The sequence below is a fragment of the Hypomesus transpacificus genome, unplaced genomic scaffold (genome assembly GCF_021917145.1).
Source record: "Hypomesus transpacificus isolate Combined female unplaced genomic scaffold, fHypTra1 scaffold_487, whole genome shotgun sequence".
NCBI classification, from domain to species: domain Eukaryota; kingdom Metazoa; phylum Chordata; class Actinopteri; order Osmeriformes; family Osmeridae; genus Hypomesus; species Hypomesus transpacificus.
This window is the reverse complement of record NW_025814002.1, coordinates 17,593-31,062: the sequence shown is the minus strand read 5'-3', so window position 1 is coordinate 31,062 and position 13,470 is coordinate 17,593. Positions and strand designations below refer to the sequence as shown.

The 13,470-nt window shown below is 47.5% G+C and overlaps 1 protein-coding gene across 1 annotated transcript; it reads left to right on the top strand.

Moving 5' to 3' along the window:
- The first annotated feature begins 5,018 nt into the window (after nt 1-5,018).
- polr1g (RNA polymerase I subunit G) lies at nt 5,019-6,895 on the top strand. Its single transcript, XM_047017165.1, has 3 exons — nt 5,019-5,214; nt 5,538-5,673; nt 5,990-6,895. Exons 1-3 carry the CDS (start codon nt 5,139-5,141, stop codon nt 6,735-6,737), a joined length of 960 nt encoding a protein of 319 aa, XP_046873121.1. The 5' UTR covers nt 5,019-5,138; the 3' UTR covers nt 6,738-6,895.
- The last annotated feature ends 6,575 nt before the right edge of the window (nt 6,896-13,470 follow it).

Below are 13,470 nucleotides of genomic sequence, written 5' to 3'. Positions count from 1 at the left end.
CCACAGGCGACACAGCAAGGATTCAACATCACGCTTCAGGTTTCCAATTACGAAAGCTGCGCATTGCTGTGTCTCATTCCCTCCGCGAATCTGCCGTGTCATAACGTTGGTGCTTATCCACGCTCGGTAGCTCGTTCTAGACGCCAGCGTTTTCTCTCAGAACCCCTGTGAGTATTCGCACTCCGCTTTTCTTTCTGCCCTTGACCTAAGGTGATACCTGACGGACTGAACAGAGGAAGTTGGGTTCTGTCTCTATAAGTTCTGTTCACCACTACTTCTAAAGCAGGCAGAGGACAGCGTGTCTCCTGCAGTTTATCACCCCTCGCTACCACCCCAGGATCGGAGAAAACATGGTCATTTATGGTCTGTCTAAAGGACTGTCACCTTGTTAGGGGAGAGGAGTGTGTGGGGGGGGGGGGGGAGTAGGTAGGAGAGAAGGGGGAAAGAGGACAGGAGAGGGGAAGAGACGAGGAGGGAGGTGAAAAGAGAGGCAGAGGAATGGAGGACGTTATTGAGGTGTCAGAGGAGCATAACTCTCCTGCCGTCTCCCGGGGAAGAGGGCAGGACGCTTCGCTCTGCTCCGCATCACAAGCTCACACAGTCGGGCTCCAGAGGCGCTATTTATAGCAGGGCTATAGGCGACGATTGGCCACAGCCCATTATCATCACCATTATCATTACCTTTCATTCCCCAACAAGCCTGGGAAAGTCACAGGGAGAATCAGGCCTTTTGTCCATTAAAAGTGCATTCGGCTATACATCCGAGGTTGTATGGAAACAGACTCATTCCATGTTTACGTGTAGACTGCGGAATGCGGTAGCTGCACCTACAATGGGAGACTTCAAGCATCTTACTGTAATTTCCTGCATGAATACATTGTGGAATATTTTGAGGTCCTCTAGCTTGGATGTAGGTTTTTCCTGTGAAGTGTCACCATTGGGTTACCTTTGTCTTCCCATCCCCTCCCCTTTTCCATCCCCTCTATTGATCCGTGAGGTGGAAGTGATGCAATAAAGGAGGTCAAAGGTTCACAGACACAATCGCTGATCTTCCTGTGGCCAAAGGACTTATATTGTAAAGAACTAGTGTGCCTCTACACTCTTTGCTGTGGCTGGGTCTGTTTTCCCAGATATTAATGGAAGGTTGACTTCTGATATTAATATCTGTGCCGACTTCTTGGAATACACCCTGCTAGGTGACCCACTTTGGCTGCCAGGGTGAACTATGAATGGAGGAGCTTAATGAGATTACACTCATATCGCCTCTTACGTCAAATGGAGCCAACTCCATGCAACCAAATCGAGTCACATTCGGTTCAGCTTTCACTACAAATAGCTCAGTAAAGATTCAAGATACATTGCTGGTACACGTAAATGTAGTTATTATTCAGATGTTGAGAAGCCAGTGTTACTAAGGAAAATACTTCAGTTTCAGGTAACAGTAATGTTCGTGGAATCTCTCTCAGCAACATATCCCAAAATGATACTGTAGATGCAATCAATATGAAATCAAATTCACTTCATTAGTCTGAAAGGAAATTCAATAACTCCAAGACATGGAACTCACCACAAGGTACTCTGACTGAAACAATAGTGTCGAAAACAACCTTTTTTAGGTATGTTTTGCGTGACGCTTGCCTGAGAGGGAAGTATTCCACCCAGACAGAAATATATTTTATTTGTAAAGTGTTGTTCTTTATGTGCTCAAGGATGAAATTGGACCTGAAATGACCCCATCCCACCCCAGAGCATGTGTCAGACTAAACCGGCAATCCAAAGTCTCACTGATAAGAGAAGGAAGCAAGGAAATGTTCAAACAATGTGTTTTTGCTCACTTGGTGATGTCATGGTAAGATTGGTAGACTGTTGGGTCTAAATATCTAGGGTTTTGAGTGTGCTTCGCTGCTCCTACAACAATGCATCTTTACTCAATGCATCGACTCAGAACTATAAGGTTTAACATGAAGCTTCTGGCTGAATGGGTCCTGAATGGGTTTAGGATTCTACAGGGCACACCTGCAACTTTATGGGCGGGTTCTCAAGTTATGGTCTAGTACTAGGAAGCCCTTTTACGTGGAAAATCTTCATTGATATTGACATGTTGATTCAAGGACTCGACTTCACATGCGTCAGGAAACTCAACCCTACAGTGTTTTAAAATAGAGACTTAACAGATAAAGCATTGAACCATGAAGGAGCAAAATTAGGTCAATTATCCCATCAACATTCCAGTCATCAAGCTAATTATTACTCCCAGTTTCATCAGTAGATAGTAATTGGTGGGTTTCTCATTCCATGTGCTAAACCTATGGACAATATGTAATATGATTCTTACCAATGTGATTATCGGAAACCCTCTATTATCATGGAGACAAGCTGGGCTCATTGGTGTTCTGGGAAGAGGGGGTGATTGGCTGCCTATAAAGGACCAGGACAAGGAAGTCAGCCCCAGGATGCAATGGCAGCCCACTTCCTGCCGGCGTCATGGTGATTGCAGGGGGTCGTCGTGGAGACGGGAGTCCAGCTGTGTCAATGTCGGTCCAGGGGGACCCGAGGAGACAGAGTCAAGATGCGGTCACCTTGGTTCCGGGGTTCCCATCGTCCTCTGTAAACAGAACACCAGAACAGAGAGGACTGGAAGGCATAGAGAAGACGGGAGGGAGGGAGGAAGGGAGGGAGGAGGGAGGGAGGGAGGGAGGTAGGGAGGGAGGGAGGGAGGGAGGGAGGGAGGGAGGGAGGGAGGGAGGGAGGGAGGGAGGGAGGGAGGGAGGGAGGGAGGGAGGGAGAGAGGGAAAACTGGAAAGGGAAGGGTGGGGGGTGGGGTTTAGAAGATAAAGGTCACAGGAGGAGGCAAAGAACTGAAGAAAAAAAAAACGTAAAGAAAAAACAGCAAACATAGACAGATTTTCTCTCCTATTGACCATTCCTTTAAAACAGTGTTTCTCAAACTTTTTCAGTCCAAGGACCACTTGACCAATAAATAAAAACTTGCGGACCATATAACTAAATAGTAGGCTATATCCCCGGAACAACAGGCGTCCTGACCTGGCGCCATATAATTGTTAGCGGCACATTATTTTCTAACGGATAATGTAGGCTATTCCGCTAAGTTTTGAGACTGCTTAACGATCCGAGTGTTAATCAAGCACGGAGCTAGACGTTGTAAATATTGTAAATCTAGCCCAAACGTAGGACATGTGGGTTTGATGTAATGCAGATAGGGATTTTCACGCTAAATATTTGGCCATCAAAATCGTTTTTTGAGATTTATGTAAAACAGCCGTTTTTCAATTGGTAAAACCATACCATCACTCCGGCACTGCTCTTATCCATCCTCCCTGACGCGTATCGTTACGGTTGGGCCGCCCGGCCCAGCAATCGGTAGCCTAGCTGAGAAAACTTTTTAGAAAAGACGGGCTATGGACCCAATCAACTCTATTTGGGAGGGAAGAACTCCCTCACCTGGTAAAACCAGGTAAAACCAGAGAGGCTCTGGTACAACCCATGCAAAGGCTGCGATGTCAGAATGCGGAACGTGTGTAGCCCATTTTAATAGGCTACTACTGACTGTGTTTTCTTCGTTCTGAGTGTTAGAAATGTTGCAATAATGTACTTGTGGCCGTCGCGGACCACTACGGGGGCAGATGATGACAATTAGAAGCGTCTGGGTAAACATGTGTGCAGGAGAGACTCTTAACTAGGTCAGGAAACCAGGGTAGCAGAGGTGGTTCAGGTTCCAGGCATTTGTACAATCGTTCTGAGACTTCTGATTGAGCCCATGAGGAAATGCTTTGGATTTAGTTTAACAACTTAGACCACGTTGTTTCCATGAGCAGCTAAACTATATAATAACGTATTCATATTGCAGACAGTTTCTAAACCTAAAACCGTGTAGAGGGGGGTCTTGATCTGCAGTCGATTGCTAAGCAATCCAATACCTATCCCCTCAGGGATACTCTATCAATAGTACTCAGGAGTACTAGAACATCCAGTGCTTCTTGGCTTGAATGCTGCAAGCAACAGCTAAAGTCAACAGAAAACAAACAAAACACAATCAGATGGATATTGTTTACCAAGAGGCACGCAGCCAATCTCATTTGAATTGTTGCTAAAAACTTAGCAACCCCCCCCCTCTCACACACACAACTGTATGGTGAGTATACCTCAGTGGAAGAGTACGTTGTTTAACCCACCAAGCCCCATGTGTCACTCTGGGTGAAGGCATCTGCTAAGTGCATACGCTGAGGCTCTACAGGCTATTTACAGAGAAACTTTCTATATTTCCCATTCATAATTTGGAATACCTTTTAACTCAGATACATTTTTGCCTAACATAAAATGGCAAAACCAATCCAGGTAAGGCTGAGGATATGGCCTGCTCAGTAGTAGAAGTGGTTTGGAACACACCGAGACTTTAAAGCGACTGAATGTATTTTGACCCTGTAGAACTCCTCTTGGCCTAGTGGTGAACTGGGCTAGCATGTCATTCTTGGGGTTGATTCTGGGTCAGTGATAGTGATCGTTTGAAGGGACGACCTGTCATAGCTCCCAGTGGCAGGGCACAACACAAGACATTATGGAAGTACTCTGCATTGAACCATAAAATACTTTCCCACAGAGTCCAAACATGACTATTAGGCAAATAATCGTGGAGTATATCAGCTTAAAGCTATGTGATCAACATATGTATCTTACTTCAGCATGTCGGGATGCCCTTAGCCTGTTAGGGTGAAAATGTTTGCCCAATAATCCTTCAAAGAGGGTTTGATTCCATTTAGGAGGGTCAAGACTGACATTATTCTGCTGTTGGTAAGTTGCATTGGATAGAAAAATGTCTGCTTGATGACGAAATGTATCATCGAGTTTTTTATTTATTATTGGATCCATTTAGACATCAGTTCGATACCATTCAAATCAAAGGTCACTTTGGTAACTGACAGAGATTGTCAAAGAGCGCCATCTAGTGTATAAACTCCACAGTGTCTCGGAACTGGGTGGGTCGTATATTCTTCCGGGTCATAGGTACATTTTAAACAACATGTGTAGCAGTTATGGTAGCAGCAAATGTCATGCTTTCCGGTTCAAACGTTTGTGATTGTTGAACAGAATTGTATATATCTTCACATAAATAATACATTATGCCTAAAAATATACCCCCACAAAGACAAGATGAGACTACCCAAGAGGATTCAACATCTAAACGGAAAAATATAGGTAAGAAGAAAGCTATGCTAACTCGGTATCGCTGGTGGCATAAGTAAACCAGGCACAAATTATAGATTAAAACTTTGTTGATTCACCACAAAGTTAAGAAACAGGTCAGCAGTCAAAAATATATTTATATGTATTTTGTATATATTCCTTTAACTATCTGTCCCACATAGATAATGCAGTAATGATGTCTCAAATCCACGTTGACGTTAGCAGACTAGCTATAATGCAAGACCTCCATCATCCCTAAATCACCGAGGTTAGGTAGGATAATCTTATGACAATTTCTACTAGTCGCTCTACAAACATCTCCTCTCCCTCTCTAGACACGACGTATCAGTGCCCGGCGGACTTCGTGTCATTCTCCCATAAACCATGTTCCAGCACCTTGATAGACAGTGTCAGTGACAAAAACACAGAGCTCTGGCTAATCAAAGCCCCCAACAGCTTCAAACCTAACGGGTATGTTCTCACTGAATAGCTTATGTGAAATTAAACCCAATTTTCTATAGCTGTATTGTTCTATACCCCCCCCCCCCCCCCATATAATGAGCATCTGCATGTGTTATTACCCTTAAGACATTTTAGAATAGTTTTCATTTAGCAGACTCTTTTATCCAATGTGACAAATACAAATAGAGCACAACAGTATGTAGGTGGTTAGTCAAATAAGTGTATTTTCCAGACACAGTTCAAAATATCCATCTCAAGTACCACTTAATCATACTTATTAATAACACTCTTCTATCCTTTGCTTGTCCTTTCTCTTCCCTTCCAGTTTTGACAGTTTGCAGGTCTCTCTCTCGGGTCTGCAGACCCTGCAGAGTGGGAGTGGCCAGATCTACAGCATTCTGGCCACTCCCCCTGGTGCCAACGAGCTCCGCCTCCTCACAAGCCACTCCCGCCTCCCCGAGAAGGCAGTGTGTGGACCCGCCTTCAGCGGCTTCCTAAACGTGTGTGAGAACTACGGCGATGTGAGCACCAACCAGGCCCCCAAGGCCATCCCTGCCACCCCAGCCCCCTCCATCCCCCCCGGGCTACGACAGCGCTTCCAGCCCTTCGGCAGCAAGACCCCCACCCTCTCCGGGGTGGAACCAGAGAGTTCTCCGGTCCCTTCAGCGTCCTCCTCCAACCCCGGCCCCTACCTCCCCCGACAGCTGGTCAGACAAGAGGAGGAGGAGGAAGAGACCAGGAAGAAGAGGAAGAGAGAGAAGAGGAGCCTGGCGATGGAGGGAGGGGGGGAAGAGGAGGAGCGAGCGCTGATAAGTGTGAAGACGGAGCCTGTGGCTCCAGAGGGCCTGGAAGAGACTGATCCGAGGGAGGAGAAGAGGAAGAAGAAGAAGAAAAAGAGGGATAAGGACAGAGGAGCGGGGGACGAGGAGTCAGAGGGTTTGCAGGGGTTAGGCATCACTGTCAAAGAGGAAGTTGATGTGAAAGATGAAAGGCTCGACTCCGCCTATGGTGATGTAGAGGATTCTGGGAAAAAGAGGAAAAAGAAGAAGAAAAACAGACAGGAGGATGACTAGCTTGTAAACTGTTTATATGATGAAGTTAGTTCCTAACCCAATCCTTTTTAACATGCCGAACCTTACTGTTGGCTGTCCGACCAGCAAAAACCTTGTTGAAGAGAGCATAAGAGGTTGTCTGATAAACGTGGATAATAAATCTAATGTAATTTACAGATGCAGGCCTTGTGGTGTGATTCATTTGACACTTTCCCAAATTCTTCAAAAAAAAGGAATTGGTAGTTGTACACTGTTGTATATTGTTAGGTTGTATACTTTTATCTTGTGGTGCTATAACGCATAGGCTTAATTACAAACGTTGACATGAAATGATAGACAGATAGCGTCCCAACATTGACAGACAGACTGCACATATGATGGACTCGTGATTGCCAACTTCCTGTGATGCTTCCTGTCCACAGCCAGAGGGCGCTGTAACACAGCCTTCTACAGCCGCTGGCCAGACCTGCTTCTGCTCTGCCTCAGACTTGTGCTCTGCACTGGAGTGTGGTCCTGTTTCTTAATGAGCACACGGGGCACCTCTGACACAATCACACGTCTGTAATACCTCAGCTACACAGGAACGCACGGACACACACAACCCTTTTTTTGGGGGGGGGACACTGCAGGTGCAGCTTATCTCTGATATGTGAATCATCCGTTCTGAGTCTACACAACCCCGCACATTCTCTTACTCAGACCTGTTTATGAAAACCCGTAAAGTGATATGCGGATGCTGGTGGATGAGAGACAAGGTCATGGGATGATGTCTTCTTTCATCCTTTTGATCCAGAAGTGTTTTCTTCAGAGGTTTGGTCCTTCCTCCGTGGGGACAGAGGGTTCCTTCTGGGATCGGTGTGGTTCCATAGCTTCTGTGCTGCATGGAAGGTGTCTGGGGCATCGTGCTGGATCAGACATCTGACGCAGAATCAAATCGTACGCCATATCTAGATTTATTCTCACAGATATGTGCAGTATGCGTGTGTTTGCGTGATGAAAAGCTATGCGTGTGTCCAAATGTGTGATCGAAGGCTATGTGTATATATGTGCCTGTCCTCTACGTGTGTGTGTGTGGCAGAAGGATGATTGTGTGTGTGTGTGATGGAACGCTGCGTGGGTTGATATTCAGGTAGCCTGGTGCTGCAGATGTCTTGGCTGTTTAAGTTGTCATGTTACACAACAGGTAAACGGCTCATAGAGACGTGTGGGTGTTCCTCTCTATAAATGCCGGGGGGAAAATCGCCTTCACAGAGCACAGATGTTCTCTCCCGTTCCATTTCATCCTTTTGAGCAGACTGTCAGTCATTCTCAAGCAGATCCAAAATGGACACCCCCGACTCTGACAAAGCCTGTGTTTGTCAGGCCCACCGTCTCCACATGCAGCCATGACGGCTCAAAAGGACAACCACAAGGTCACAGGTTCAAGTCACGGCCGGGGCCGTGAGACTGTGACTGCCACAGATGACGATAGGTAGATATCCCTGTAGATGTCCCCTCCACCCCAGGCTGTGTCTCTGGAGTGATGTATGGGACGGTGTTATCCTATGTGCTGCCTACAGGCGGTGTGCAGGTTTGCCTGTGTAGTGAGTGTTGTCTAGTGAAGCGGATGAATAATTGAATGCGGTCTGAAGTTTGGATCCAACGTGTCCAGCCTACAGAGCAGGACTGGGCCCATGTTCTGCACCCCGGCTGATGCAAATGATAAGATTTGGTGGGGGAGCGAGTTGTGCGGGGTAATGAATTGGAGAAGTGATTCTCGCCCGCTGTACCCCCTCCCCTCATCCCCCCTCTCCCTCCCTCTCACTGCAGTAATCTCCCTCTGTCTCTCCCCCCTCACTATCGCTCTCTCTCCCCCCTCTGTATCAGCCTCTCTCTTTCTTTCCCTCTATCAGTCTCTCTCTTTCTTTTTTCAACCAGCGTGTTCCAACCAGCCTGCGGCAATGTGAGAGTTTCCATGGTAACGTGAACCTGCCAAGGACCAAGGCAGCATTGAGAGCGAGCGAGAGAGTGTGGAGAGAGTGAGGGTGGGGGGGGATAGAAGAGGGGAGGGGGATCATCAATGATCTCTTCCCCCCACCCCCCGTCCTTTCCAGACTGGAAGAACACAGGGGTGTCTGATAGAATTTAGCTTCAGAGAGACAGACTTATGCCCCAGCAACTCTGTCCTTCAATCTCTCTCTCTCTCTCTCTCTCTCTCTCTCTCTCTCTCTCTCTCTCTCTCTCTCTCTCTCTCTCTCTCTCTCTCTCTCTCTCTCTCTCTCTCTCTCTCTCTCTCTCTCCCCCCTCCTCTCAATTCTCCTTACCCGTTTCTCTCTCTCTCTACTTCCCACCTTCTTTCCATCGTTCTCTTCTCTTTTTCTACCCCAAAATAAACGATGGAGGTTGGAGTGCAGCATGGGGACGTTGCCCAGGTGAGCGGTGCAGGGGTCCAAGGATGACAGCCTGACCTCTCTGCGGGTTTCACAGCTCATTGCAACAAGTCTGTCTCCTGCTGGCCCCTCTGACCAGAGCCTCTCTCTGAGACGTGTCTCTGCAGAACCACAGCCTCCACCAGAGGAAACCTCTCCATCTCTCTACTTCTCCTTCTCTCCTGTTCCCTGGCTTACCGGTTAATGACCGGATGGCATAGTCATGCCTGGGGATGATGCACCTCCTCCATCCCTCTATCTCTTCCTCCCTCCATCCCTCCATCTCTTCCTCCCTCCATCCCTCCCTCCCTTCCTTCCTTCTCCCATCTCTTTCTCATCCTCCATTGATCCCTTCCTCCTTCCTTATCCTCGTCTTCCCTGCCTACCTATCTCCATCCATCCACCTCCCTGTCTCTCTCCTTCCCTCCTTTACTGCCTCCCTCCACCCTCCATCCCATCCAACTCTTCAGCCTGAATGTTGAACTCCGAACAAAGTATCAGATAAAGGGTCAGATCAATTATGACAATTTTTATTCACATTTTAATGTGGCGATTTGTTAAAAACGTAAACTGGAATGTCATTGAAAAAGCTTAAGAACTTAATTTGTTTTGTGCAGTTAAGTCACATCTTTTCAGTATATACATATATCTTCTTGTCAATAATATTAAGGATGAATGTATTTTGCAGGGAGTGGGTAGAATCTGTTGCTATGCGCTGACAGCCCAGCCAGATCAGACATATGTTATGAAAGGAGTTCTCTTCGCAGCCCGCAGTCTCCATGGCAACCTCAATGCCATTTCCCCCATTGTTGTCTTGGACCAACGTTCGAAATCCTGAAAGCGTTTTCCTGGCGATCTGATTGGCTTGGTCCTGGAAGTCCATCTATGGGAGTTTGTGGTGTTGGGTTGACGTGCATTTGATTTCTCTCCGAGGTCATTCCCAGGTGGGAACTGAGGCTTGGAGGAGAGAGTGTGCGGGCGGATTGGAGGGGGGAGAGGCCCTGGGGATAGAAGTCCTTCCTTCGACCTTCACAGCAGGCTGCTGCAGCTCAGGGTAGCATGGGGGTGGGGGGGAGGGAGGAAGGGGGAGGGAGGGCAACCTGCAATCTGCCTCCAGGCTTTCTCTACCATCGCAGCGCTGAAAAACACTGTTTCTGAATCATCCGTCCATCTCCATTGTGCAGTCCCTGGCGGTTTATCCAGTAGCGCCGGCTCTGAGTTTGTTGTGGATCTGAACCTGCTGTTGGTGTGTGTTGTGTGGTCGTGTTATTTTTCTGTGTGTGTGTGTGTGTGTTTGTGTGTGTGTGTGTGGCTGTGCTACTGTACAGGGTGGTGCAGGTTAATCACTTGGCTCCAGGGCAGAGCAGCAATAGCATCTCTTACTGTGTCCTGGTCCACATGCATGACTCTCTCTCCTACTCTCTCTCTCTCTCTCTCTCTCTCTCTCTCTCTCTCTCTCTCTCTCTCTCTCTCTCTCTCTCTCTCTCTCTCTCTCTCTCTCTCTCTCTCTCTCTCTCTCTCTCTCTCTCTCTCTCCCTACACCAATACGGTTAGAACTATGAACTTGACCCTTGATTTTTCTGTTGTGCTATATATATGTACTATTTGTGTGTTGAAAATATCTGCTAAATGAATAGTGTGAATGTTAAAATAGCATTTACTCATGGCCAATCAGCTCCACACAATAACAGATACCTACAGCCAGTCACAGCTTTTATTGTTTAGGGACTTCCTTGTGCCTGGTGGTTGGGGTCCAGCTTCACCTGGTCTCCCCCTGGTGTTTAGTGGGAGGTCAGGGGTCAGGGGCTGGGCCAGGAGAGGACGGCCTTGTGGATAAGGACCTGAGCCTGCTCTGCCAACCCTACTGTGCCACCATCTGCTACTGGGCAGCAATGTGCCCACAGCTCTCCTCCATCCCCCTGTGCCACCACTCCACCCTTCCATCCCTCCTTCCCTCTTTCCCCCCCACCTCCCTGCGTCTGTTTGTCTGTCCCACCAGCGTCTTCGGGAGTTCTATCTTTTCTCATCGCCTTTTCTCTCTCGCGTTCGCTCTTTCGCCCTCCCTCCCTCTCTTTTCTTTTCCTCCGTCCGTTCTTTTTTTCCGGGGTGAACTAGATAAACAGGGAGGCGGCGGAGAGGAAAATGGGTCACCGATGCTTTTTATACCTCCTCCTCTCTTCCTCCTCCTCCTCTCTTCTCTGTCTGGTTTAACCTTCAGGAGGCTGATGTGCTTCTGCTGGGGCTGGAACTGCTGCAGACAGGCAGACATGATCACAGCCAGGAACGTCTTGGTCTGATCCTCAGTCTGACAGGACAGACGCTTTTCTCCCTCTCTCCTCGCCTCTCCCATCCTGTTCAGGGATATGCATACATCTGACCTGTTTTGTAAGAGCTTCAAGTTCTGTGAAAAGTCGAACATCGCAAATAACTGGGTCGAGGCAATAGTCATGTCTTTCTCATGTTTGATCGATCATGTTGTGTATTTTGGGATATATTGATTTATTGTTTCTGGTCATGGTCTTGTATCCACACACACGCCCGCACACACTCGCGTCCGCACACATACACACTCAGGAATAGCTGTAGTCTGCTAGTAGATGGCCCGGCTTCTCAGAGGCAGCTCTATAATCTGAGTTATGTAAAGAGGGATTAACGCCAACTCAGAGTATTGCATAAATAGTCCTTTTGTATCCTGACTGTCGCTCTTAAACCCTCCATGTACTCTTCTATGATTCCTTTTCCCTAGGCAACCATCCTCACACCTCTTAACACCCCCCCCCCCCCCCCCCAACCCCATCCCCCCCCCCCCACCCATCCCAGACACCTTAAATTGCTACAAAATCATTCGATTGATCTGAAGGGGTTCGCCCAGCAGTAATGGAGGGTTGGGGACTATGGAGTGTCGTCCTGAATGTTGCCTGTCTTGGTCGCAGAGGACTCCAGAACGGCCATTAACATTTGTTCTTCCAACCACTTTAGTTAATTTGATTGTTTCTGAGTTATTGAGCGTCCATAAGCTGCGTAACACGAATGGCTTCCCATCGAACATTCGCGGGGCCAAGGTGAGTTCACAGTCACAGGTCCGCTACACCCTCATGCCTCTTACAGTGTCCTCCTCTCCTCCTCTTTCTGTCCTTTTCGACTTCCTATTTCATTATTTACTCCATTCATTCAACCTCGCTCCTCCTCTGCTCCCCCCAACCACCCTCCCTTCCCCTACCTCCCCCCCCATCCCCCCACCCCCACCTCCTCACCCACTCCCATGGCTGCAGCTCCTCCCTGTTTCTCCTAACCTCTTCTCTCACTAATGGAACTGCTTTTCCCCCAGCTGTCTCAAAGCCCAGACCCCAGACCCCACCGTGGCAGTCTATATCTGGGCCAGGCGCTGTGGTGCTGGCCCTTTCCCTCCTGGAGCTCTGGTGCTACGCATTCTGCTCCATCTAAGGCCTGGACACAGGGTCCCTTGGAGAGCTCCAGGCTGTTCTTCCAGGGGCCAGGAGAAGATGGATGTGTCCCTGCAGAGGTGAGGCGATCCTGGGGTTGGCTCAGGGAAGCAGGTGGGTATGAGGGCAGAGGAGCAGGGGGTAGGGAGCGGCTGGAGAGATTATGAGTGTTAAGCATTTCTTGGAAAACTTGTCCCAGGGCATCAGCAAGATGAGCACACACATACACACACACATACACACACGCACACTAGCACACACATAGGGACACAAGTAAACACACTCTTAATCTGTATAGCTATGTGTGTGAGAGTGTATCTCTCTCACACACACACACCAACTCCAAAACGTACAACTGCATGAATTTGAAATAAGCTTGGTTGGTGAACGACAGACTCACTGTGAAATAGAAAATACCTATTGTCATGATGCTAATCTGCTTGCAGCCCACACAGGCTCAGCTACAGTGTCATTGGTATTCAGTACTCACACCCACTGCATCTCCCTGCCACAGCAACAACCACCAACACGACAGTGTCTGTCACAGGTCCACAGTAACACGGCAAGAACTGCTTCGCTTGTCCTTGTATACAGTAGAAAATGCATTTATTAAAGCATAGGCCCAAGAACAGAAATCAGACAAACAACGACTGCAAGATTGCAGAACATATCATGTACCATAAAATTGATAAAGAAATCACTGTACACGCTACAGTGTTTTAAAATCACAGCTTTTGCATCGCAATTTAAACATATTTATTCTCAGTATATTTATACACATAATAATCAAACATTCAATACATTTGAAAATACTTTTTTTGGGGAATAGTTATGAATGAATTTTGATTTTTTTCCTTCATATTCTTTTAACAAATGGATGCTTAGTCTGCAATGTTGGTTAGA

What these genes read in the sequence shown, in the direction of transcription:
- polr1g (XM_047017165.1), top strand. Translation starts at nt 5,139, where the DNA reads ATGCCTAAAAATATACCCCCACAAAGACAAGATGAGACTACCCAAGAG. An exon ending in ATCTAAACGGAAAAATATAG is followed by an intron (nt 5,215 to 5,537) that starts GTAAGAAGAAAG and finishes CTCCCTCTCTAG; the next exon opens with ACACGACGTATCAGTGCCCG. An exon ending in AACAGCTTCAAACCTAACGG is followed by an intron (nt 5,674 to 5,989) that starts GTATGTTCTCAC and finishes CTTCCCTTCCAG; the next exon opens with TTTTGACAGTTTGCAGGTCT.